The following is a 27,147-nucleotide window of genomic DNA, read 5'->3' as shown; positions in this document are numbered from 1 at the left end:
ATCAACTAGGAAAAGAATAACCAATTAATTTTTGAAAGAGCTCTGAAGATGATTTCTTACCTCTTTGTAATTTACTTCATTCTATCAGCCATCAAAGACAATTCATACAGACAAAACAATTTTTTTTGAAATGCTAACAGTTTCTGCCACAGATGATTAAGGGAGCTCTCCTGACGTGCTTTCTGGCCCTATGTATCCTGTTCTTTAAGGATGAAGTGAAATAAGAATACATGGGCTTCAGATGTGCACAATCCCCTAGAAATAAAAAGTGGCGGGTAGGTGATGTCCTCGTAATATTTAGATGTGGGTGGGAAAGAGTGTGCTGTGGTTCAGGAAATGAGTCCGATGTTAGAATGTCTTCCTTAGGGTAGGTCAAAAATAAAGAGGGATAGCAAGAAGTCATCCTATGTCAGAATCTTGCATGGGAGGACCAGGCTCATCTTTTGCATTCTCCTCTTTATTCTTGAGACCATTCTTGCCTGATTTAGCCAGACAATTTAGTGACCTATAGCATGTCTTAAAATAATGGGTCCCAAAGAGGAGGAGTTTCCCCAATGGTCTTTCTTAAAACAAATCCAACTAAAATCATATTTGGAAAAAATTTCCTGAGTTGATCAACTGTGGCAAAGTTAATAGGCAAGTTTCCACATGTTGCTCACAAATAACTGCTGTCTAGGGACACAGGATGGTGTCCTCATTCCTATCTATACTGATAGGGACCTCTGGATGTTATGTTCTGGCAAACCTAACCAGTGAAATGTTCATGACAAGTCAGGGCTCACAGAAGGCCACAAGTGCACTAAAATGAGCCTACTTAGGAAAATTAGAGGTGTCATAAATGATTGGATTAGATGATGTTCATGGTCCCTTTTAACCTCAAAACTCTGTATTGTAATTTCTACTTCCTTTCTCTTAGATTGGACTTATGTCCCATTTATCACTTTTAGCTTTCTCTTTCCCCTGTCAGTCATATTTATATTTCTTTCTGCTGAACCCTGCCCTAGTCCTACTAATTTCTATGATGATAACTGTATTTTTAACTCTCACCCAACCAGGTTGTTTTATTTACTCTTCTTTTATTTACTTCCCTTCAATTTCATGTACTGTTTTACCCCTGATTCTGCTAACAGAATTTCTATTTTCAACCTCTCTATTTAATCCTGTAATTTCTTGAAAACCTTTCATCTAAGGATTATCAGAGTTTTTTATGTATTAGTCTACATATATATTATATAACAACAACAACAACAGCACATTAACTTGACTATTTATTTATTTAAATATGTTTTATTGATTTTACTGAGAGGAAGGGAGAGGGATTGAGAGTTAGAAACATCGATAAGAGAGAAACATCAATCAGCTGCCTCCTGCACGCCCCTTACTGTGGATGTGCCCACAACCACGGTACATTCCCTTGACCCAAATCAAACCTGGAACCCTCCAGTTCGCAGGCCGACGCTCTACCCACTGAGCCAAACCGGTTAGGGCTTGACTATTTTTTTATTGCAGTGGTCAATTGAGAGAGCCTTCCTTTGACCTATGAACAATATTAGATGACTCATCTATGAAGCAAGTGCACAGAGATTAAGCACATTAATAGAACCACAGTTTCTTCAAAATACTAGATACTTTACAATATCCCTAATTCTTTAAACATGACATAATTATGTCCACCAGCAATTACAAGGACCAAATTGTCTTGTTTGGTAGTGTGAAATTTACCTATGGTCAGTGATCTGTACAAAATAGCCCAGAATATGTAGTATTTATGATAGACCAAAATTCATTGTTAGCACGCTAGAGAAATTTTGAACCATAAAACTAGATAAAATCCTCTTGAAAGTGAGATGTGTGGTATTTGACCCTCCTAAAAGTCAGTGTTCATTGAGCATATGAACTTCCCAGTTTAGTTTCTTTATCTAGGGGAAGCTCCTCTTCATGCAGTACAAACTTCTAGAAAACAGAAATGACAAGTCTTTCCAGGTAACATGGGCTTTGTTGTAAGTAGTGGCAGTAAAAGAGAACCTAAGGGGTCCAACCCATTTATATACTTTTGATGGTCTCAAAAACCTATGTGACCTAATGTGCTCCTATAGTTGTTAGGTGGTAAGTAATGGAGAGTCTTCAGAATATCAACATTAAAGGAGATTTTAAAACTTTCAAGAAAAATGCTAGATCAATATTATTTCAATTTTTTCATGTCTCCTTCAGACTTTCTAATGCTTTTGTAACGAAGATGCCCTGATAAGACTAGTGGTCCTTCACATATGTAATAATATATATAAAAATAATAATATATATGTAATATATATATAGTAATTATATATATATATATATATATATAATTTTAAAAAGACTAGTGGTCCTTGATAAAAGAGATTTTAAAAATATGCCCACTACAGTATGTTATAGGGTCAAACAATTGTTAGCTGAACTAAAATTTTAGACTAGTGTACCTAGGTTGCATGAGCCTGGTGGTTCTCAATGCTTTAGTATCACCAGGAGGACTTGTTAAAACACAAATATCTGGGCTGTACTCCTAGAGTTTCTGATTCTATAGGTCTGGGTGGAAGAGTTCCTATAATTCACATTTATGAAAAATTCCAGGTGATGCTGATGCTGTTGGTCTTTTAATAATGCCCTTGAACCACTGCTCTAGGATAACAAAGTGTGGTCTGCACACCAACTCCATCTGGAATGCAGGGGAAGTTTAAGCATTAGACAGTCTTCCTTATCCAGACTCTCTTATATGAACTTTATCTATTAGAACTCAGGTAAGGAGTAGGTATGGATATATTTTTGCCTTCTGAACTGTGTATTTTAATCTCTGAAATTCAGAAACCAAATAAATTTTGTTATATCCCTTAACATCCAAAGTCACCACTGGCATTCTTGCTATCTCAGCTAATGAGTGATAATTATACAGATTTCTGGGCTCCACCATGGTATACCAAATTAGATTATTTGAAATTAGATTTTAGGATTCTGCATGTCGACGGTCTCAACATAATTTTTAAGAGCATGAATGTTGGAGAACCAAGCTTCTATGCTATGTAATAAGAATCATGGAGGCAGTGCCCTTGGTGGTCCCGGATCTGTCTTTTGCTTCAACAGCATTTGGATGGAACAGACCCAGGGACGCCACTTCTTCCAGGCTCCGACCACTCTCCGGTGTCTTATCCAGTCACCACCTTCAGAAACACCTCCAGAACCAGCCAACACACCGATTTTTTTTCTGCCTTAACTCCTTATTGCTGAATAACCATGAGCTCCCAAATTCATCAGAATTATTCCACCCAGGTCGAGGTTTTGATCAACTGCCTGGCCAACCTGCATCTGAAGGCCTCCCACACCTACCTCTCTCTGGGCTTCTATTTTGACCTTGATGATGTGGTTCTCAAGGGTGTAGGCCACTTCTTTTGAGAGTTGGCAGAGAAGTGCGAGGGTGCTGAGCATCTCTTAAAGTTGCAAAAACAGCGCGGTGGCTGCATTCTCTTCCAGGACATGCTGAAGCCTCCCCAAGATGAGTGGGCAAAACTCAGGGTGCCAGGGAAGCCGCCCTGGCCTTGGAGAAGAACCTGAACCAGGCCCTTTTGGAGCTGCATGCCCTGGGTTCTACCCGTGCAGACCCTTATCTCTGTGACTTCCTGGAGAACCACTTCCTGGGTGAGGTGAAACTGATCAAGAAGATGGGTGACACCTGACTAACATCTGCAGGCTGCTGGCCCCCAGGCTGGGCTGGGCGAGTATCTCTTGGAAAGGCTCACCCTCAAGCATGACTAGGAGCCTGTGGAGCCCAGAGGCCTTTCAGAGGCCCCTCTGCATTCCTCTGATGTGTCTGGCTTTTACCTGAGCCTCTTCCTGGAACTACTAGTCATTCTTTTAACGACCTTGTAGCCCTCTCCCATTCATTGAACCAAATGAAACAAATAAAGCTTTCTGCAGGAAAAAAAAAGAATCATGAAGTTCTTTTGGATTTTAGTAATTGAAAATATAACTGTGATGTCATATACTTAGGAGGTTTACCTACAAAGCACTTTGGACTAATAGAGTGGTATAGTGTGGGATTTGAAAATTGCCGGGGTCCAGCCCCAGCAGGTCCAGGGGTCCCCAAAGGTGTGGACGGCATCGGCGAAGAAGGAAGGACATGGAGACAGCGTTCAGTTGATCAGCAGCCTAGCCAGGATCTCCAGCCAAGTTCTGGTCTGGATCTCCAGCGAAGTTCTGCTTAGGATCTCCTGCCAGGGTCTGTGTCCATGTTCTCTTGCTAGGTTCTCCAGGTTCTCCAGCCAGGTTCTGTAGCCATGTTCCCTCGCTAGGTTCTCCAGCTAGGTTCAGTTACCAGGTTCTAGTCAGGTTCTCTTGCCAATTTCTGTAGTCAGGTTCAGTCCAGGATCTTTGGCCATGTTCTCTCGCTAGGTTCTGTCTCTAGGTTCTGAGGCCAGTTTCTGTCCAGGAACTTTTGCCATGTTCTCTCCAGCGAAGTTCTTCTGTCTCTAGAGAACGTTCTGTGTAGGTTCTGTGCCTAGGTTCTGTCTCTCTTAGTTCTGTATTCTAAGTTCTGTGATCTAAGTTCTGTGTTCTAAGTTCTGTCTCCTAAGTTCTGGGTCTTGCTGTCTTATTACATCTGTATTTATACCAGTTGATTCAATCCTATCAATCTCTATTACAAAGGTTAGGGCGTTTCTTATCTCCATTCCAGGGAGTAAAGATTATGTAGCTTAAGCATGATTGTTCATAGTTAAAGTGATTAATTACCCGCCTGGCACTTAGTTAAGAGGTTTTATTCCCTCCCTAACTTCAGGGGAAAATCCCTACCTGGGGAAACAATCTTTCTCAGAGACCTTGGTTAAAACACATAGTGCCAAGAAGGTGAGCAAACATATTAAGAACAGTATGCCATATATGCCAGGTCCCTTGAAACAGCAAGCATGGACCGGCTCCCGGCAGATAATATCTAGGATTATAATCTTGATCTTAAATTAGAAGTAATATTGTATTTCTGGGAAAATGCATCCAACATTTCTCCTACCTAGTCACATTTCCAAAATATGAATAGAATCAATCTCATTTGGAGGGAACTGCTCAGAAAAATTAAAGGCAAAAAAATATATTGTCTCATCCAACTTTATTTGTGAAACAAGGAAATAAAGGCTTACTTCTCTTAAAAAAATAAGAAATAATATAAATTCAAAAAAATATTTATAGATACTAGAAATATATTAGAAGTGTTAATGGTTTGCATGCCATTTCTAGTTAGTAGGCTAAGCCTAATGCAGACTTTGTTTTTCCAATAACTTTCTTGAATGCACTCTTGACCTCTTTGTTTCTTAGGCTATAGACCAGAGGGTTCAGCATGGGGATGATCATGGTGTAGAATATGGATGCCATTTTGTCTGTATCCATGGAATGACTAGAATTTGGCTGTAAATACATGAACATGATTGTCCCATAGAAAATGGAAACAGTTGTTAGGTGGGACACACAGGTGGAGAAGGCTTTCTTCTGTCCCTCAGTTGAGTGCATCCTTAGGATAGCAATAAAAATGAACAGGTAAGAGTTCAAGATAACCAAGAGAGTAAAAAAGACATTGAACGCCGCCAATGTGAAGAGCACAGTCTCATTTGTGTTAATATCAGAACAAGAGAGAGCCAGCAATGGAGGAATATCACAGAAAAAGTGATTAACAATATTGGAATGACAGAAGGAGAGGTGGAAAGTGAAGACAACATGGATGCAAGATTCCAAGAGTCCACAGATGTAGGGTCCCGTGACCAGTAAGACACACACAGTATTTGTCATAGTGGTGGTATAATGCAGGGGTTTACATACTGCAACATGGCGGTCAAAAGCCATTGAGGCCAGGAGGAAACTTTCAGTGGTGGCAAAAGCTGCAAAGAAAAACATCTGGGAAGCACATGCATTGTATGATATGATCTTATCTCCTGTGAGAAACCCCATGATTACCTTGGGAGTGACAGCTGAGGCATAAACACAGTCAACCAGGGAGAGGTTACTGAGAAAAAAGTACATGGGAGTGTGGAGTTGAGAGTCCAACATAATCAACATGATCATCCCCAGGTTTCCAACCAGAGTGATAAGGTAGAAGAGAGAGAAGATTATGAAGAGTGGGATCTGCATCTCTAGGGTATCTGTTAACCCCACAAGAATAAACTCAGTCACCTCTGAAATGTTCTCCATTAAAGTCATTCGGAAAACATCATGAGAAGCACCTATGATGAAATGAGTGAACACAAGATAATGCTACTTGATGATTATCATGAAAATTGAACAGAATCTCTTGTCAGATTCCTGTCAAGGTCAGGAGCCTATGTGCAAGAAATGGAACTAAATGGTGGTTGGTGGTGGGTTGAGTGAGGTGGCTCATCTAGAAGATGTGTGGAAGGACACTGGAATGTCCCTGTTACTGGGGCTACCATATTATGACTCTGACGCACATTTCAGCTTACTGGCTATCTGGTGTACTCTATTACATCAAACCACAGAACTTTTTTTCACTGCTTGCCATATCTTTCAAGCACCTTGTCTAAGATATACATAGAAAGCTTGAAGAACAGAAAGTAAAATATAAGAAACATTTTGTCAGTCATTGGCATATGATGCTGGTAAGCCCTGTCAAACACATTTCCCATTTCTGAGCGATATCTCACAAGCTTGCTGATAATAGCTGAAGATACACAGTAATTAGGAGCCCTGCTTTAGGGACACCTACACTTTTATATCTAGTTCACCGGGGCTACTACTACTGCTGCTGCTATTAGACAAGGCAGAAGAAACATCATGAATAAAAGCACGAGTGGTGAACACAATTGTGTAAACAGGCAATTATAAGCAGATAGGTATTAATAATTAGTAAAATACATGGCACAGTCAAAAATCTCAATTAGGGTTTAATGTGAAAAAGTAATTGGTAGAAACAAGAGAGGTAGAATTGAGCCCTGAAAGAGAGAAAGAAATGTGTCAGATTATAGGTATATTACAATCATTTAGAAGAGCCCAAGATGACTGTTTACAGGTATAATACAAGAATATACTTTCTCCCAATTGTACAGATGTGTCATTCACTCAAGAGCAATTTAGATGGAATGCTGCCTTGGAAATATTACTGACACTCTGTGAATCTGTTTTATTGTCTATGAAATGCCCAGTTCATGCAATACCCAATGTATTATTACACAGAGCTGAAAACATGAAATTAAATGACATGTGCAGCCCTCCTAACACAATGCCTGGCACATGGAATGCTAGCCCTCTCTTCTTCTCATTCTCCTACTCACTAATTTTGCACATAAACCAGCTCTATACCAGGAGCTGGTGTTACGTGATTCCTGACTTTTTAAGGGAGTAGATATATAAGTTAGCCCCCCAAAGAGATGTGCTACAATAAAAGTGTGTATAAATGTTACAAAATGATCATAAAAGTAACCAGAATATTCCAGGACACCCTACTGACAATGAGGTTACCTCCCCTGAGACTGGTTTAACAATTCTTACATGTCTGTGCTTGCTAGAGTTGCCAGAGTTGGTCCAAATGCATAAACATGTGAATCTGGTTTAATTTCTTTTTGGAAAAGTTAATTTCTGTATTCTACTGATGAACCAAGAATAGCCAATGTATTGACTAAATTTATTATCTATACTATTTGTAGGTGAAAAAGGACACAAAACAACTCCTTTTGACCCAGAAAGTATCAATCCTATGGGCAGGATTGTACTATAAACACAAGGCCAATTTTAATTCTAGTTTTATTGATAATCAGCTATATGTAGGTCTGCCACTTGGTCAGAAGTTAATTCACAAGAACTTAATTAATAAATGAATTCATAAGCTCCTCTATATCCTTCATTGACTGCTATCTTGCTCTGATGTGAAAATGAATATGAAAATTCGTTGACAAGCATAAAAAATACTAACATTTTACATAATTTGGAAATTAACTCCTTATCTGATGTATCATTGGCAAATATGTTCTCCCATACAATGAATTCCCTTTTCATTTTGTTGATGATTTCCTTTGCTGTGCAGAAGCTTTTTAGTTTGATGTAATAATTTTTAAAAAGATACTAGCATTTTAAAAATCAGGTAATCTAGGCCATTACTTTCATAGTCTATCTCATCTCTTCTTGGTTACTGCAAGAGACTTAGCCAACAATATTGACTATTCAAATTTTGATGTTCCTAAAGAAAATGGCTTTACATTTGAGATCCCCAAATAGATGTTGAAAGTTTTATGACCTCTGAAATTCAGAAAGAGAGATGGTATTTGCACTACTTCACCTATGGCACATTCTAAATTTTTTAAAAAATTAGGAGTTGGAATATCCCTTTGGAGTCTAACCATCACCCCAGTCATTTATATAAGACATCTGATGGTAATGAGCATGGAGATCTGGATGCTGTAAAGCAGCATGTTGAGTGGAAAGAACAGCATATTAGGAGTGACAAGATGACTAGCTAACAGGGTGTCTATGATCTAGCCATTTAACCTTTCTGGGATTTATTTTCCTCATTTGCAAAATAAAAACTGTTGGCCCTTTTAGAGCCCGTTTCCATTCTAATTGGCTATGATTATATGTTTTCTTCATATTTACCTTTGTCGTAGGAACAGACAAATGAAGGTACAAAGGAGGGAGTATGGAAAACCTTCATGACCAGATTATAGACCAGAAGTCTGCACCCAGGAACACTCGTTCCCCACCTGTGGAGCTCTATGTAGTGGAACATAACTCAGGAGTGTGCTCTTGCAAATATCAAGGCAGAGATGACCTATCACACAACAAATCTCAGGGGAAGCATTTAGTGTCATACAAGTGGATATCTCAGGAGGCTCCCAATTCCGGATTGGCCCTCCTAACCTGACTGTAGAAATCAGAGGATAATGTTTGTATGGCTTTTTTTTAGCTGAGAGGACATGGGAGGGGAGAGGGAAGCTTAGAGGGAAGAGCCTCCACTCATCAAATCAGCAGTGCTACAGCCAATTTAGGCCACAAAAATTAAAACTCACTAGAATCTCTGGTTTAGGTGATGTTAGGACCTCATGCAAGCTTTCTCACACCTACTTCTTTCTTAAAAGCCTAGAAATCTCTACAGAAAATTAAAAAAGCAAAATATAGCCATTTGTCTTACCACTACAGACCTGGTCTTGGGATGTTTGGGGGGATTATTTTCTGTATTTTTAGAACAAAGGGAATGGATCCATTCATTCCTTTAATTTCTGACATCTGGCTTCCAGAACTGTGAGAAATAAATTCATGTTATTTTAAACTCTCAAGTGCATGGTGATCTATTACAGAAGCCATGGCAAAGTAATACAAAATCTTTGCAGTATTAAAAACTGAAGTTTTGGTCTAATTTGTCACTGTAGAATGACCTAACAGGTTTTGTTGTCTGTGCTCTGTTTTTTTTTTGTGTGTGTTTTTTTTTTGTTTTTGTTTTTTGGTTTTTTTTTACAAACAAATGAAGAGTCTTTTGCTTTACTTTCCATTATCATTTATTCATTCATCAAAATCTTTTACTGGGCCCAAACTTTTTTCTAGACATGAGTTTTTATTAGAGTACAAGTCAGAATTTGTATTCATAGAACTTTTATTTTTCCCGGGAACACAAACTAAAAAAATAAACACATGCAAATATAGATACACAATTATACATTTTGACCAAAATATGAAGGAATGATTGATAGAGTCAATATTGAGGAATTTGGCCAGTGTAAGTTTGTTCATTAACTGAATCACCATTTCATTAGACTCTCATGAGTTTTTCTATGTAATCAACATTTGACTAAATTCTGAGAATACAGACCTAAATGAGATGATGTCAGTGATCTTAAAGAATTCCCTATTCAGTAGTACAGTAACTATATGTTTAATAAACCAATATGATTAATAAAATTTTTAATAGTTATGTAGAGAAAAGTGACAATATAGAGAAAGAAATGAAAAAAGATAGGGAATGAATTGGAAAGAAAAGGAAATTAAATTTTTGAGCATCTATTCTGTTTAAGCACTGTGCTATGTTTTGGCTTCATCGGTATATAATTTTGTGAGGTAGGCATTATTTTCCCTCACTGAAGCTCGGAACATTTCATTAACTTGCCCTGTATCAAAAAGCTGTATTTTTAGAACTTGGAATGGAATTCATGTTGAAATATTTTCTGTCTCCAAGACCGGTGCTAATTTTATTTGTGCCAGCCATTTCAGTTATGATTTGGAGGTTGGTTGAGGATTCACAAATAAACCATTGTGGTATTAAGTTGTGTTAGAATAGTGTGACAGTTTTTCTCATTACATAGTCTCTCACTACTGACTTACTCCCAACAACATATAGATGGACTTATGAAAAACTTTCTTATTAGTTAGTGCAAATAATACTAGATGTCATACAAGCAAATTCCAATATTTTAATGCCAAGGTCACATAGGTTGTTTATTAGTTATTCTATGGGTGACTCAGGACTGAGGCTTTTTCTATTTAGAGGTTTTGCCATTTTTGTGTTCTGAATCCTCTCTGGCCAAATGATGACACAGAATAAGAGTGAGTTGAAGATCACCTGGAACATTTCACGAGAACACTGAAAACACATGAATTACACACATTTAATTAACAAGAACACAATCACATGGTCTCAATGAACTTCACAAAGGGTGAGAAATTGAACCTACCTTTGTGTTCAGGTGTGAAAAGGAAATAGTTTGGAAAACAATTAACTTGTCTTTTCTATTGTACTGCTTTGATTGGCAGATATCTGTTTTACATTTCCTCCATACAGAGGTCATATCAGTCAACTCCATTAGGGAGACAACCCAAAATTACATTAATCATTACAGAAGTTTTCCATCCAGGCTATTGAATAGGTTAAACTATCTCCTACATCTAGTCAAGATATGGCTCTTTATGTCTAGCAACTCATGAACTAAAAAGAAAACTTAGTTCATTCTACATGCACACCCAGTAAATAAATAATGTTGGACCAGTGTAAAGATGAATACAAAAAATAAACTTCTCATTCATAACAGAAAATACACACTAGCCAGTTTAGAAATCTTGCTGAATTGACATTAGAAAGGCCCATCAAACCTGACCATGGGAGATATTTCTCTATGAGACTTACTTTCTCTGGGTATAACTCAATTTTCTACTCTTCTCCTTGGTCCTTTGTTGCAACCACTTGAATACTTTTTTTTCTGATTCATTATTCTTCATGATCACTTTTAAAACATACCAAACACAAAACCATGTCCCACACAAAATTAACAGATTGTTGTTCAGTAACTTGTGACAAAGGAAACTATCTTTAGTCCCTTTCATTTCAGTGGAGTTCAAGAGTGTTAGAAAAGAGAGTAAGTTTATTGAGTACCATGAATAAATACCAAGTCATTGTATGATTGGCAAGAGTTTTATTAAGATAAGTTTTTTTAAAGTGAAAGAGATGCTCTAACTGGTCTCCGGCACCTTTGTCAATCATTGGTTGGCTGCAAGTGGGCAGGTAAATAGTTTGGAGAATTTCAAAAGAGGAAGAGCTGTTCAGTATTGGGGTGGAAAGTTTATTGAGACTACTAATTTCATGCAAGAAGTTGGGGTCATTATCAAGTGAATATTCGTGGTATTTCCCCTTGAAGCATATAGAGTTTTTGCAGCTTACTTCTATCCATATAGTTTAGAATTTCTGGAGTTCTTTCAATGCTCATTAAAATTATTTTTATATCGAGGCTCAAAGATTTAATTCTAATGAAAAACCAGATTAAGCTAATACTCAAAGGGACCTCCTACTCAAGTTGAGGGAAATAGATGAACAAGTGAATAAATGAATTCTAGAGCTGAATGTTGATGATAACGATGAAGAATAGAGCAGGCTTAGGGGAAAATAAAATCCATGGGATGGGAGTGACTGTTTTATAAATTAGTTCATGACAGGTCTATACCTCCCTGAATAGGTAACATTTAAGCAGCCATCTGAAATGAGTGTGGGAATATTCTATGTAGAGGAAACAGCAAATACAAAGAAGCTGAAATAAGGGCAAGGTTGGAGCTGCCCAATATTGCTAGAAACCAGGGTGAATGAAGGAGGATGAAGGTAGGAAAGTGATAAGACATGATAGAGTTTAACAAAGTATAAATGAATGGCATTAACCATTTCAAGAAATGAAATTATTATTAATGCCAGTGCAATTTTTAAAAAGTAAAGAATTGGTATTCAAAAAGTTAAGGTAAAAATGATTTAACCATCTCTCCCTTTTTTATTAAAAAATTTTAATGTTGACATTATTGTAGATATCCCACTCCCCCCACCCCCCCACTCGCCCGCCATTTGCCCATCTTCATCCACCCCTGTCTTTCTTTCCCTTGGCCTTCACCAACTACTGTCCGTGTCCATGGGGCATGCATATATGTTTCTGAGATAATCCCTTCACCTTCTTTATTGCTTTTATTCGAATATGGCTATTTACCTGTGAAAACTTTCACATGCATATGCTTTTTCTTCCCAAATCACTCAGTAATGACTGAAACATTAATTTATTAAGTTGTTATAATTATTTAGCTCTGGATAAAATGTGCCAATTAAAACATATACAATAAACTTCATTTAAAACCATTATTATTTTTGATGCATTTTAAATGATTGGGACTATTTCTTAACTAAAGAAATAAATAACATCAGACAAACCTTTTGTTCTAATATCCCAAATGGTCATTAACATTTGAGTTATTGCATGGAGAAGATCTAAGAAGGATGAAATAACTTTGTAGATTCTACGCATTATTATGAAACAGACAATTTTGCCTTCTCAACAACCTTCTTAAATGCACTCTTGACCTCTTTGTTCCTCAGGCTGTAGACCAGAGGGTTCAGCATGGGGATGACCATAGAATAGAACACAGATGCGATTCTGCCTGTGTCCATGGAATGACTAGAACTTGGCTGTAAGTACATAAAGATGACAGTCCCATAAAATATGGAAACTGTAATAAGGTGAGAAGCACAGGTAGACAAAGCCTTCTGATATCTCTGTCTTGAGTGCATCTTTGAAATAGTAATAAATATAAAGAGATAAGAAATTGAGATAACAAAAAGTGCAAGAAAGACATTAAAACTTGAAATAAGAATAAGAATCAGTTCACCGATATGTTTACCAGAGCAAGTCAGAATCATGACTGCTGGAACATCACAAAAAAAGTGATGGATCACATTGGACAAACAAAAAGAGAGACAGAATGTGTCTCCAACATTAATAGAAGCATTCAGAAAGCCAAGGATATAGCAGCCTGTGGCCATACAAGCACACACAACTGTTGTCATGGTGGTGGTGTAATGTAGGGGTTTACACACTGCTGCGTAGCGATCATAGGCCATTGAGGCCAAGAGGTAATTTTCCACAGTGGCAAAGACTATAAAAAAGAACATCTGAGTAGCACAGGCATTGTAGGAGATGACTTTGTCTCCTGTTAGAAACCCAGCCATCACCTTTGGAGTTATTGTTGAGGAGCAACACAAATCCACCAGAGACAGGTTACAGAGGAAAAAGTACATAGGAGTGTGGAGACGAGAGTCCAGAAGGATCAACATGATTATCCCCAGGTTTCCAATCACAGTGTTGAGGTAGATGAGGGTGAACATTATAAAGAGGGGGACCTGCAGTTCTGGGGCATTGGTTAGTCCTAGCAGGATGAATTCTCTCACCTCTGTATTGTTCTCCATGGATGTGATTTGAGAGTTCATGAGATGCTCTATAGCAAAGAGAAGTAAAGGAACACATTGATCAGCAAAAAACAAAACAAAACAAAATGGTTGCATAGAACTGAAATGTAGAAGCATTATTTTATTAAATAAATTATTTGTTTTTCAGTATTCTCCATTTCTAAAGCATGGGCATGACAATACAATTTAGCAATAGCTTATCTAAAGAGTAGATAAGGGGAAGAAAGGTCTTTTCAGATCAATTTCACAACATCTTGATTTTGTATATGAATAAAGTGAATTGTCCAAGTTCACATGCCTAGAATGAATTTGTCTCATAAATCAGATTTTTTGAGTTTTCTAACAGCTTATACTTACACTGTAGTGCTCACATGCCAGGTGCATTGTGTATATATTCATTTAATCCTCTCATTGATGAATCAGATTGATTAGTTATTTTTTCCATTTATATATTTAATAACTTGGCAACAAAGAGATTGAGTACTTTATTCAAGATTACACAGGATTAATGGACCAAGCCAAGCTTTAGACTCAATCAGAGTGGTTCCCAACTTAAATGCTATTAATGAAATTGAATTAAATTTAATTTCATTCAATTTATTTAGATGTTTCTATTGTAACTAACTTAATTCATAGAGTGGCATAGTCCAGTAGTACACAAATAAATAGTAGATGCAGTGGACTAAATTCAGCATTAGAGGCATGCATAACCAACAAAGCCAATTCCAAAGAGAAGGTATAGCATTGGTTGTAAAAGCTTTGGCTCTGAGAAAAATATGTGTATGTATTCATATATCAGCCCTACCATTTACAACCTGAAAAACATTTGCCTTATGTTAAAAAATCTTTAACTTTCATGGCTTAAAGTCTTTTTGTAAGTAAGCTTTTACTGAGTCAAAATACTAGCCAAAAAAAGACTGGTCTTGGGGCATGGAGTCTAAGCCCTCAGTAGCATGGCAAGATACAAAAGACAGTGTGTCCATTGTCCCAGAGTTTTGTATGTGTGTATGTGTTTTTATACATCAAGTAGGGGGCAGGGAGGGGAAAGAGAGAGTCTGACAGGATTTACATTATCTATAGGCAATGGGGTTGAAGAAGGTGAGGTGGGGCCAGCTCTGGGATAGGCACAGGCCTGCATAAAGAAATGTCCATTCCTGTGGATTGGTTGTAGGCAGCAGCCAGAAATCCCCCATGTGAACAACAAGCAGAGGCTCCTGGAGTTAGCTGGTGCTTAACTAAAATAATCTTCAGAAATTCATCTGAAATTTCAAAGTCAATGGAAGGAATGTGAGCAGTTGTTTGTCAATGAGCCAGCAGCCATTAACAGACTAACAAGTTAGTAGTCTCACTCTCTGGACACTGCAATTTAATTTAGAACATCTCAGAAGTTTCTTCTTGTCACTTAATTTCACTAATTTTACCCACCAGCAAAATGAAGGTGGTGTTGAGACTTACTTCAAGGAATTATTGTAAGAGTTGAAAGAAATGATGCATGAAAACAGCACAATGTGGGTGTTAAGCACAATCCTGGTGAGTACTGGCTATAATATTATTAGCGTAGAACCATGGTCCCTATGCTGGTTTAGGTCAGTTAGGTGACAGATGCAGATGGGTGGCTTTGAAGTGTGGTAGCCCTAATCTTTGAATTGCCTTTTCAATTCCTCCCACTCAGGTATTGTGTCCCCCACCCATGTATTTTTTACTCTGTTGTCATTTTGAATGATAGCATAGGGATCTTCAAGTCCTCTTTTTCTTTCTTTTTTATTCCCAGTATTTTAAATATGATCCTTTGGTTGATCTCTTATTACCCCCCCCCCCCCCCCCCCCCATCACCTTCCCTCTGAGGTTTGACAGTCCATTTGGTGTTTCTCTGTCTCCGGACCTATTTTTGTTCATCAGTTTATGTTCATTATATTCCACAAATGAGTGAGATCATGCTCTCCATAATGCTCTCCAGGTCCATCCATCCTCTTTTTCTTTCTTTTTAATTCCCATTATTTTAAATTATATTTGGGTGATATTAGTCTAGATAAACATACAGGTTACATGTGTGGATTACTAATTTACAAAATCTGTATATAGGACCATGTATCCACCACTTAAAGTCAAAACTTCTCCTGTCATCTTATATTAGGACCCACGCCCCTCCCCCTGGGAACCACCACACTGCTGTTTGTGTACATAAGTTTCAGTTTTATATTCCACATATGAGTTAAATCATATAGTTCTTAGCTTTCTCTGTTTGACTTATTTCACTTCACGTAATGTTCTCAAGGTCCTCTTTTTCTTAATATTTTTTTATATCCACATTTAGATTGTATTGAAGGATTTCCCTCCTTACACTCATTCTTACTTTCATTCTTATCAGCACTTATCTGGATTGCAAATATTGAAGTATTGAGGTGTGAAAATTCGTGGTCTGAGAGTTGATAGTAATCTGAAGATCTATTCACGAGAAAGCACAAATCTTTGTATTTTTAATTGAAGCCTTTTGAAAAATATCCATTCTTGGTAATCACTCTTCTCTACCATCTTTCTCCTGTCCCCTAAACACATTATTTTTTATTCGTATTCCTCAACACCTCACCCACATAATAATATAAAATATGAAAACATCACAATATATCAATTGATATTAGTATATCTCCTGAGGTTAGTAACAATTTAAAATTACTGATTATGTGTAGTTTGTCTCATAAATAGAGTGTGAAATATATAAATACTGGATGATACTAATGATGATTGATTCATAGATAGATGATAAATAGCACAGGAGGAAGGGAAGGAATTAGATTACACACACACAATCTAATTTACAGTCAATGAAATGGATGTTTCTAGAGGTTATCTACCTTTTAAAAATCCTTACCTAGTATGAAGTAGTAAAGATGCAAACCTATGTCTAACTGATCCCAATGCCTATGACTTAATCACTGCAGTGTCAGATTTTCTAGATGAGCAAGTAATAAAAGGGTGAGATTGTGAGGAAATGATTGTGAAATAGAGTAAGGATCTTGGTAGCTTTATGATGGTTCTTCTGGAGTCTTAAAGAAGTGTCATTTTACCCTGATTGGTTAGCTGTCTCTTCAGTGACAAGTCAACTCATAGTAAACAGAAGCATATACCAACTACTCAATCAGAGTATCATCTCTTATAGATTTTTGTTATTCTCTTAAGGAAGGCAGCATGGGATTTCATTAATATTACTCTGCTCTTTGCTGATTAAAATGCTTTGCATTTTAATTCTATACTAATGCCAATGTTTCAGAAAAAGTGTTCAAACAACCAGATATGAGCTCAAAGTAGATGTAGCCTCCTTCTGCTTCTGTATCAATTACATTATTCACTACAAGTGAATAGATTTTTTTAAATTCTTTATTAGTTAAGGTATTACAAGTGAATATTGAATATAGAAGCTTACCTTGCTCTTGAAAAGAAGGGAGATCCAATCCTGAATTGTGAGTCTGAAATCAGAAACTCAGCCTCAGGAGAATGTGTAAATAATATAGGAGAAATTCCCTCCCCATACTAATCAAAAGCTTCCAAGGTCCCTCAAGCATGCAGAGATGGAGAAAACATTGTTAACGTGGAGCTAGGAAAACTGGGTTTAACTGTTTCATCTGCTGTGGATTTTTCTGCTTTCAGAAAATTATCTGTTGATATCAATTTCTGTATTTGTGACATAGAGATAAAGTGATCTCATCCACATACTTTACAGAATTATATCTGTGAATAACAAATGAGGATGGATATATAAAATACCTTAGTAAGGGCTTAACTTTTTGACATGAATCAATTTAAGTTTTGTCTTAAGGTGTTGTCCCTGTCCATGGTTGCAGACTCAGTTTGGGGAGAAGCTGATGTATACTAAAAGTATTAGCATTCACTTCATTAAATGATGACCAAATGAGCTCTGCTCAGAGTCTGGTCCTTTTAAAAATAATGTTATGCAGAGTCATGGTGAAATTTCACAGCCTAATGAATGAGAACAAGGAGAAAATTACACAGGTATGAAACTCTCAGGGGAACAAGGCTCTCGTGAGGGTAACAATTTCTCATGCCACCTACATAGGGAAGAAACAACTCAACAGTGTGCAGGGACATGATTTAGCATGTTGAGTAACACATACATTATATTTTTCAATCTTTTTCTTTCCATTTTAAAGATTAAGTTGCCTTTTATATAATCAAAAGTAGTTTTGTTTAATTAATTTATATCTATTGTAATTTAAAAGTATATTTTTATTGATTTTAGAGAGGAAGGGAGAGGGAGAGAGAGAGAGAAACATCAATGATGAGAAAGAAGCATTGATGGCTACCCCTTGCATGTCCCCCTACCTTGGGCATGTGCCCTGACTGGGAATTGAACTGTGACCTGGTTCATAGACCGATGCTCAACCACTGAGCTACACACGCTGGGCAATATTGTAATTTTTTTATTGTTTAAAATATTACATATGTCTCCTTTTTCACCCCTTGATATTCCCCAGCCTTCTCTACCCCCCAGTGTCTTGTGTCCATTGGTTATGCTTATATGCATGCATACAAGTACTTCGGTTGATCTCTTACTTCCCCTCCCGCCCCCCAACCTTCCTCAGCCTTCCCGCTGTAGTTTGACAGTCTGTTCAATGCTGCTCTGCCTCTGTATCTATTTTTGTTCATCAGTTTATAATGGTCTTTATTATCCATAAATGAGTGAGGTCATGTGGTGTTTTTCCTTCATTGACTGGCTTATTTCACTTAGCATAATGCTCTCCAGTTCCATCCATGCCATTGCAAATGGTAAGAGCTCCTTCTTTTTTACAGCAGTATAGTATTCCATCGTGTAGATGTACCACAGTTTTCTAATCCATTCATCTGCTGATGGGCACTTAGGCTGTTTCCAGATCTTCGCTATGGTGAATTGTGCTGCTATGAACATAGGGATGCATATATCCTTTCTGATTGGTGTTTCTGGTTTCTTGGGATATATTCCTACAAGTGGGATCACTGGGTCAAATGGGAGTTCCATTTTCAGTTTTTTGAGGAAACTCCATACTGTCTTCCATAGTGGCTGCACCAGTCTGCATTCCCACCAGCAGTGCACAAGTGTTCCTTTTTCTCCACATCCTCTCCAGCACTTGTTGTTTGTTGATTTGTTGATGACAGCCATTCTGACAGGTGTGAAATGATACCTCATTGTTGTTTTGATTTGCATCTCTTGGATGATTAGTGACTTTGAGCATGTTTTCATATGTCTCTTGGCTTTCTGAATGTCCTCTTTTGAAAAGTATCTATTTAGGTCCTTTGCCCATTTTTTTATTGGATTGTTTATCTTCCTTTTGTTAAGTAGTATGAGTTCCCTAAAAATGTTGGAGATTAAACCTTTATCAGTAATAACATTGGCAAATATGTTCTCCCATGCAGTGGGCTTTCTTGTTGTTTTGTTGATGGTTTGTTTTGCTGTGCAGAAGCTTTTTATTTTGATGTAGTCCCATTTGCTGACCTGGGCTTTTAAATGCCATTCTTTAAAAATGAAAGGAGGGGAGAAGCGGTTGCAGCGCGGAGCGGAGGAGGCAGGAAGGCGAACGCGAGCAGGCGCTGGGTGGGCACCATGGCCGGGATCACCACCATCGAGGCGGTGAAGCGCAAGATCCAGGTCCTGCAGCAGCAGGCCGAGGACGCCGAGGAGCGGGCCGAGCGCCTCCAGCGGGAGGTGGAGGGGGAGAGGCGGGCTCGGGAGCAGGCTGAGGCTGAGGTGGCCTCCTTGAACCGTAGGATCCAGCTGGTGGAAGAGGAGCTGGACCGTGCTCAGGAACGCCTGGCCACTGCCCTGCAAAAGCTGGAGGAAGCTGAGAAAGCTGCTGATGAGAGCGAGAGAGGCATGAAGGTTATTGAAAACCGAGCTTTAAAAGATGAAGAGAAGATGAAACTCCAGGAAATACAGCTCAAAGAAGCTAAGCGCATTGCAGAAGAGGCAGATAGAAAGTATGAAGAGGTGGCTCGTAAGTTGGTGATTATTGAGGGAGACTTGGAACGCACAGAGGAACGAGCTGAGCTGGCAGAGTCCCGTTGCCGAGAGATGGATGAGCAGATCAGACTGATGGACCAGAACCTGAAGTGTCTGAGTGCTGCTGAGGAAAAGTACTCTCAAAAAGAAGACAAATATGAGGAAGAGATAAAGATTCTTACTGATAAACTCAAGGAGGCAGAGACCCGTGCTGAGTTTGCTGAGAGATCGGTAGCCAAGCTGGAAAAGACAATTGATGATTTGGAAGATAAACTGAAATGCACCAAAGAGGAACACCTCTGTACACAAAGGATGCTGGACCAGACTCTGCTTGACCTGAATGAGATGTAGAGCACCCAGTCCCACCCTGCCGCTGCTCCTCCCTCTGACCCTGACTCCGCCTGAGGCCAGCCTGCTGGAAGCTGACCTTTAAACTGAGGGCTGATCTTTAACTGGAAGGCTGCTTTCTCCTTTCACTGCCTCCCACCACCCTCCCACCCCCACCCCCCCCCACCCCGCGTCTTTTTCGCCAAATTATCTCTGCCTCCCCTCAGAGATTTTGATTGGGCTAGAGGCTGAGCACCTTTGGGAACAACATTTAAGGGAATGTGAGCACAATGCAAAGTGTCTTTAAAAGCATGTTGTGATGTACACATTTTGTAATTACCTTTTTGTTGTTGATGTGGCAACCATTTGTAAAACATTCCAAATAATTCCACAGTTCTCGAGCAGCAGTCTAATCCCTTCTCGCTTTTAGGAGGTCATTTTGCCCTCTCCATAGAGGAGGGAAAGAGGTATGGGCCTGCCTTACTGAGAGCCCCCGAGAGCCCAGAGAACGACTCCACTGTGGGAATCATTGCTTTGTGCAGAGCACTAGCCACATCGGAAAGGTGATTCCAGGAGGAGGCCAAAAAAAAAAAAAGTGATGTTTAGGTTTTAGCTTTTAAAGCATCTTTGGGCAATTTATTTTTTCATCAGAAGTGACCAAATTAAAATGGTGAGACCTCTCCGTCAGAGACCAAATTCTAGTCCCATCTCTTCCCTTTCAAGCCCAATGGTTCACAAAATGGATCATGTGCCCCTTAGGTTGAAGTGACCAGTTATTTGCTCTCCTGCCTCCTTGAAAGAAAGAAAATTATGTTTTTGCCACTGATTTAGCCAAATGAAACTCATCTCATTACCCTCCTCTGGGTCTGAAGCTGCTGTCTCTAAAAGTGCCATCTCATTGTGCTTTGTACCAGTTAGTGCTGGAGAAATCTTGAATAGTTTATGTACAAAACTTTTAAAATTTTGTATTATTTTGAAACTTTGCTTCTTTGGGGTTGGGGCACACTGGCCACCCCGTCTGGCTGTGAGAGCTCGCTACAGTCTGGGCTGGCAGTGTGCTGATCTTTAAGTTTCTTTCCCTACCTAATGCCCCATTTTTAGTGAGGTTTCTGTGAGGTCTGTTAGGTGCGCATCCTGCAGCTTATTGGCTTAAAATGTACTCTCCTTTGGTGTGATCCCTTTGGGGGCCAATTTGGAGAAAGAGAAACCAATAGTGCAACTGTTTTGATACTGAAAATTGAACAAGTATCTTTTTAAAATAAAGAACCAGTCCCTCCAAAAAAATAAAAAATAAAAAAAAATAAAAATAAAAATGAAAGGAGGATCTTTGTAGAAATAGTATATTTTATGTTGGGAGTAGGAAAAAATACAAGATAAGCCTAGAGAATTTTGTAGTAGCAGAAAGTAAAGGAGTGTTCACACAAACAAAAGGGTGAAGCTTTGTCAAAGTGACTTAGGAACAATCTGAAAGAGCTACGAATGGTGAACGTGGAACAATTAGAGCAAAAACTAAATAACCTAGAATTGGTTATTTTCCACAATATAAAATGAATGAGAACACACTCATATAAATAAATGACTGAGTACATAAATGATTGAGGAAAAAAGAGACAAACCTTGCTGATACTATGTGAAGAGAAAAACACTTCATGTGAGTCTCTGAAAACTGTAACTAACCCCAGTCTCAGCAGGAGCAAATGTCAGAAAATCACAATTGAAAGACATTCTGTGAAATACCTGACTAGTATTCTCAACACTGTCAAACTCATAAAAACAGGAAAAGACAGAGAGCTTTTCACAGACCAGAAGAGATTTAAGAGACACAACCATTAATGCAAGAAGAGGAAATGTTATCAGTGGGAAAACTAATGAAATCTAAATAAAATCTGAAATTTAGAAAATAGTATTGTGTCAATCTTGGTTTCTTAGCTATACAAATGTACCCTGTAGGGAAAATTAGTCAAGAATTGTATTAGTTTTCTGTGACTGTGGTAACAAATTACCACAAACCTGTAAGCTTAAACAACACATATTTATTCTTTTTTTAAAAAATTATATTTTATTGTTGACATTATTATGGATGTCCCATTACCCCCCTTTATTTGCCCCCCTCCACCCAGACCCCATCCTCCTCTCCATCCAGAAGTCCAAAATCAGTTTCCCTGAACAACAATCAATTGGTTGGAAGAGCTGTGCATCTTCTGGTGGCTTCTGGCATCCATGGTTTGTGGCCACATGTCCTGTTTCCAAGGTCACATTGCCTACTCCCCTTTTATCATTTATCTGTGATCAAATCTCCATGATGCCCTATCATACATAACATACGAGTGTCATTATGGTACACACAGATAATCCCAGATTAAATCCTCACTTGAATCACATCTGCACAGCCCTTTTAGGCCATATAAGGTAACCTTAGAAGATTCCAGAAGTTAGAGTGATCTTTTTGCAGATCACTGTTCAGACTGCCGCAGAGTTACATTGAACGTCTGAACTGTTTTAAATTTTTTTCTGTAACTCTAAAATAATTCTCAAGTTAAATAATTATTTAAGATAATAATAATTAAAATGGTTTCAAGAGGAGAAATTCACCATAAGAAAGAAGTGAATATTTGTGTTATGGTACTGACATCCAAAAGTACCAGCAGGAGACTATTAGCATATCCAAGCACAGTCTTACAGATATTGCAATATTGAAGCCTCTCATTCTATAGAGATAACAAATTAGACAAGGGCATACATTTGTGTCTAGACTTTGTATAGTACAGAGCTCCCTGGGGATCAAAATTAAAAGCATAAGTTTAGGCCCTGTACTAGCATATTGAATGTGCTGTATTTTGATTATTGGTATATATTGTCAGGTTTATATTCTCTATAGATAATTAGAATCATTTCAGTTCATTATATTTCATATGTATGAAGTATTTTCAAATATAATCAGATACTAAATCTTTCAATAATCTCATATTCAGTGCTTTTTTGTGATTTACTAAATAGTATTTGTTGGATATTTTACTTACCATTTAATGAAACATCACTTCTAAGTAAAATGATAAGATTGTTGCAGATGATTTATTTGCTCATGGGATCCAGGAAATCTTTGTGTATACTAGTAAATATTGACGTGCACACAATGAATGAAAATGTAAAACAATTTCAGCAAAGCAGCCTATTAGCTGTGCTTCTTGAAATGCACTATACATCTATCTAGAAAGTTAATGATATGGGGGTGATACCTTATAATCATAAATACAGATCGCTTCTCAGCCTTTTGGCTAAGATCAAGTGTAGTATAATCATAAATAGTTTAAATATTCAACATATTGATACAGTTGGACTCAAAGCTTAATTATTTTAGTCATTCATTTAACAAAAATTTATTGAGAATTTACTATGAAATAGTCATTTAGGTACTGTGGATTGTGTTATAAATAAAACAAATAAAGCTATTGTTTTCATAGAGTCTAAATTCTAGTTGGGAAGATAAATAATAAAATAAGCAAGAAATTCTTTAATAGGTAATGATTCATAGGGACTATGAAGAATAACACAGAGTGAAAGGACATTGTACATGGAAATAAAGAATGACTATTTTATAAAGGTGGTCAAGAAAAAAATCAATAACAGAGTAACATTTAAGCACCAGCCTTAATGGAGTAAGAAAACACTCCACACAGGAAAGAGCAAGTACAAATGACATGGGGAAGGAACATGATTGGAGTTGTCAGACTGTGAAAAATAGAAAGAAAATCAGTGTGAATGAAGTAGAGTAACAGAATGGGGCAGTAACAAAAGATCATTTAAATCAACAAAAGTAGACATGAAATATCAGCGATAGAAATTACAAAGCATTTCCAGAAGCAAAATGTAAAATATTGTTGATTTCTACTGCAAGGTGAGGTATCCTTCTGGGGTGCATGCATGCATTTTGTTCATAGTCTCCTTTGCAGCCCTATTTTAGGTGTATTTGCATTGATGTGGTAGAAAAAAATGCATGTAGAATAAGTGAATAAACCAATATCCTTAATAAGGTTTTTGACAAGCAGGACCCATGACATCTTAGCCATCCTTGTTCAGGTGGTACATTTCTGGACATGTTTCCATTTTTTTGAAGAAGAGACTTTTGAATAGGTAAGGATATTACTTTGGGACCTTAATCTTACTGTGGCCTTAATGAAACTAAGTTATTGAATATTGCACAATGTTGAAATCATAATCCTGAAGAAAATAAATTCTGCCTTTGAAACAACCTTCTTGAGTGCACTCTTGACCTCCTTGTTCCTCAGGCTGTAGACCAGAGGGTTCAGCATGGGGATGACCATAGTATAGAACACAGAGGCTACCTTGTCTGTGTCCAGGGAATGACTGGAGCTGGGTTTTAAGTACATGAAGATAATAGTTCCATAGAAGATGGTAACTACAGTGAGGTGAGAGGCACAGGTGGACAGAGCCTTCTGATACCCTGAAGATGAGTGCATCTTTAGGATGGTGACAAATATGAACAGGTAGGAAATAAAGATAACCAGGAGAGCAGAAAGAATGTTGAAGCTTGCCACAAAAACAAGAATCTGCTCACTAATATGCCTGTCTGAGCAAGACAGAACCATGACTGCTGGAACATCACAGAAAAAGTGATGAACCACATTGGACTCACAGAAAGAGAGACTAAAGGTGTCCCCAGTATGAATGGAGGCATTCAGGAAACCATAGATATAGGAGCCTATGGCCATATGCACACACACACCTGGTGTCATGGTGGTGGTGTAATGCAGGGGTTTGCACACAGCTACGTAGCGGTCATAGGCCATCGAGGACAAGAGGTAATTTTCCACAGTGGCAAAGGCTATAAAAAAGAACATCTGAGTAGCACATGCATTGTAGGACATGACCTTATCTCCTACAAGGAACCCAGTCATGACTGTAGGAGTGACAGCTGAAGAGTAACACAAATCCACCAGAGACAGGTTACTGAGGAAAAAGTACATAGGAGTGTGGAGACGAGAGTCCAAGAGAATCAGCACCATAATCCCCAAATTTCCAATCAGCGTGACGAGGTAGATGAGAGTGAACATGATAAAGAGGGGGACCTGCAGTTCTGGGTCATTGGTTAGTCCGAGGAGGATGAACTCAGTCACTTCTGTCCCATTCTCCATCGATGCGGAGAATCACAAAATGCTTGGTGGCTATGAGAACAACAAATGAGTGTGCATACAATATGTATTATTTCATTATAGCAATAACTTGTATTTCAAGATTCTCCAGATAAAAATCATCTTGACAATAAAACTTAGTGCACTCATTGTGTACAGATTTGTATTATGTTGAATCTTAAGGATCTTTATGGAAAAATCGCCCTAATTTAATGTTTATAAGTTTGTAAATTGAGATATAGAAAACCAAATAACTTGATGAATGGCTTCTTTGGAGTGAATATATCTGCCAATTCACTTTCCCCAAGCCTAGGAAAAGCACATGCATGCTTGCTCACCTGCCAAAAACTGCTCCAGACTCTTGCAAAGTATATTCATTATATCCTCTAAGAACATTATATGTTTACTAGAGGCCCGGTGCACAGATTTGTGCACTGGTGGGGTCCTTAGGCCTGGCCTGCAGGGATTGGGCCAACACTGGCTCTCCAACATCCCCTGAGGGGTCCCAGATTGCAAGAGGGAGCAGGACAGGCCAAAGTACCCCACTGGTGCACAATCGAGGCCAGGGAGGAACTGCGGGAGGGCTCCAGGGCGTGTCTGGCCCATCTTGCCCAGTCCTAATTGTCCAGACCCCAGCAGCAAGCTAATCTACCGGTCGGAGGATGTGCACCCCTGGTGGTCGGTGCATGTCATAGTGACTGGTTGAACGGTCAAACGGTCAGACACTTAGCATGTTAGGCTTTTATTATATAGGATTTGTTATTGCACTCATTTAAATTAGGATGCATAAGAGGTTGAATAATTTTTTTGCATTCAAACAAGTATTAATTGACAAGGCATGCTTTGGATCCAAACCAACTCTTGAATCCACAGTGAGTGCTTTCTAAGTCCAATGGTCTTAATTGCATTTAAATCAAATTGAATTCAATTTACAGGAACTCCTTGTCTCTATTGGTCCAAGCTAAGTGCTTGGGGGTTTATAGTGTAGTAACTGAGAGATATATGCATAGCAGATGTGGTAGGATAAGTGGAGTAGTAGGGGCATGTATAATCAACAGAGGCAATTCTGAAGAGAAGGCAAAGTATCAGATATAGAGCTTTGGCTCTGGGATGAGGGGCACATTAGCCCTACTATTTACAACCTAAGAATCGTTAATCCTAACCTAACTCACCTGAACTTTATATAGCCATCTGAAAAATTAAGACAGTAATAAGACCTATTTTATTTACAGTGTTATTGTAAAAATTAAAAAACAGACTGATAGGAAGAGATTAACCAAAGAGCATATGCGCATATATGCATAGTCCATGGACACAGACAGTAGTATGATGAAAGCCTGGAGTGGGGTTGGGGCTGGGTGGAGAAGGGCAAAGATGGAGAAAATGGGGACATCTGTAATACTGTCAACAACAAAAAACCCACACACACAATAAAATGGTGGGTGTTCAGCATAGTCTGATGAGTGCAGCTGCAATATTACTATTAGGATGTGATGACTGGCTTAATGTTGGTCTGGGAAAAATGGGTGGTTGTAGGTCTTTAGTTGTGCAAGGGTTTTGAAATTTTAAAGCCTTCCTCCTCAATTTGCCTTTTTTTACACTAAGGCCACTGAGATTTTCTGTGTCTCCAGTTCCTTTCCTCACCCATAGTTTTGGCTGCTCCAGCTCTTATATATGAGCCATCATTTTTCTTAATTCTTCCTTGAAATCTATACTTTAGCTTGAGATAGTCCTTTTTTTTCTTAAATTCATTCATTCTCTCATTACTACCATAAGAGAATCACAGAGATCAGTGTTGAAAGTTGCTTGTTTATGGTATGACTTAAGCTTATAGATTTATTTTGGTGGTAAGTGTTATGTTGTAAAATGTTTTATTTGAATCTGGTCTCTGTAGGAACAGTATTTTAAATCTTTTTATTTCAATTTGAAAGGTATCTATCTTCTGCTAACTACTAAGATTTTTC

General features: G+C 38.2%; 4 protein-coding genes and 2 pseudogenes across 4 annotated transcripts; 3 read left to right on the top strand and 3 right to left on the bottom strand.

Annotated features, from left to right (window-relative positions):
• Nucleotides 1–3,264: 3,264 nt before the first annotated feature.
• LOC118663748 lies at nucleotides 3,265–3,783 on the top strand (annotated as a pseudogene).
• Nucleotides 3,784–5,256: 1,473 nt separating this feature from the next.
• On the bottom strand, nucleotides 5,257–6,210 carry LOC118663741 (olfactory receptor 5B12-like). The gene has a single exon (XM_036323661.1). The coding sequence runs from the start codon at nucleotides 6,208–6,210 to the stop codon at nucleotides 5,257–5,259; it is 954 nt and encodes a 317-aa protein (XP_036179554.1).
• Nucleotides 6,211–12,781: 6,571 nt separating this feature from the next.
• LOC118663733 (olfactory receptor 5B3-like) lies at nucleotides 12,782–13,723 on the bottom strand. Its single transcript, XM_036323649.1, has one exon. The coding sequence runs from the start codon at nucleotides 13,715–13,717 to the stop codon at nucleotides 12,782–12,784; it is 936 nt and encodes a 311-aa protein (XP_036179542.1). The 5' UTR covers nucleotides 13,718–13,723.
• A 5,524-nt stretch (nucleotides 13,724–19,247) lies between these two features.
• Nucleotides 19,248–21,008, top strand: LOC118664998 (tropomyosin alpha-3 chain-like). Its single transcript, XM_036325796.1, has one exon. The coding sequence runs from the start codon at nucleotides 19,311–19,313 to the stop codon at nucleotides 20,055–20,057; it is 747 nt and encodes a 248-aa protein (XP_036181689.1). The 5' UTR covers nucleotides 19,248–19,310; the 3' UTR covers nucleotides 20,058–21,008.
• Nucleotides 21,009–23,288: 2,280 nt separating this feature from the next.
• On the top strand, nucleotides 23,289–23,357 carry LOC118665626 (annotated as a pseudogene).
• Nucleotides 23,358–24,217: 860 nt separating this feature from the next.
• Nucleotides 24,218–25,186, bottom strand: LOC118665450 (olfactory receptor 5B3-like). Its single transcript, XM_036326899.1, has one exon. It carries the CDS (start codon nucleotides 25,184–25,186, stop codon nucleotides 24,218–24,220), a length of 969 nt encoding a protein of 322 aa, XP_036182792.1.
• Between the last annotated feature and the right edge of the window lie 1,961 nt (nucleotides 25,187–27,147).

This window comes from Myotis myotis, unplaced genomic scaffold (assembly GCF_014108235.1).
Source record: "Myotis myotis isolate mMyoMyo1 unplaced genomic scaffold, mMyoMyo1.p scaffold_m19_p_10, whole genome shotgun sequence".
Classification (NCBI taxonomy): domain Eukaryota; kingdom Metazoa; phylum Chordata; class Mammalia; order Chiroptera; family Vespertilionidae; genus Myotis; species Myotis myotis.
The sequence above is the reverse complement of the archived record's forward strand: the minus strand, read 5'-3'. Positions and strand labels throughout refer to the sequence as shown.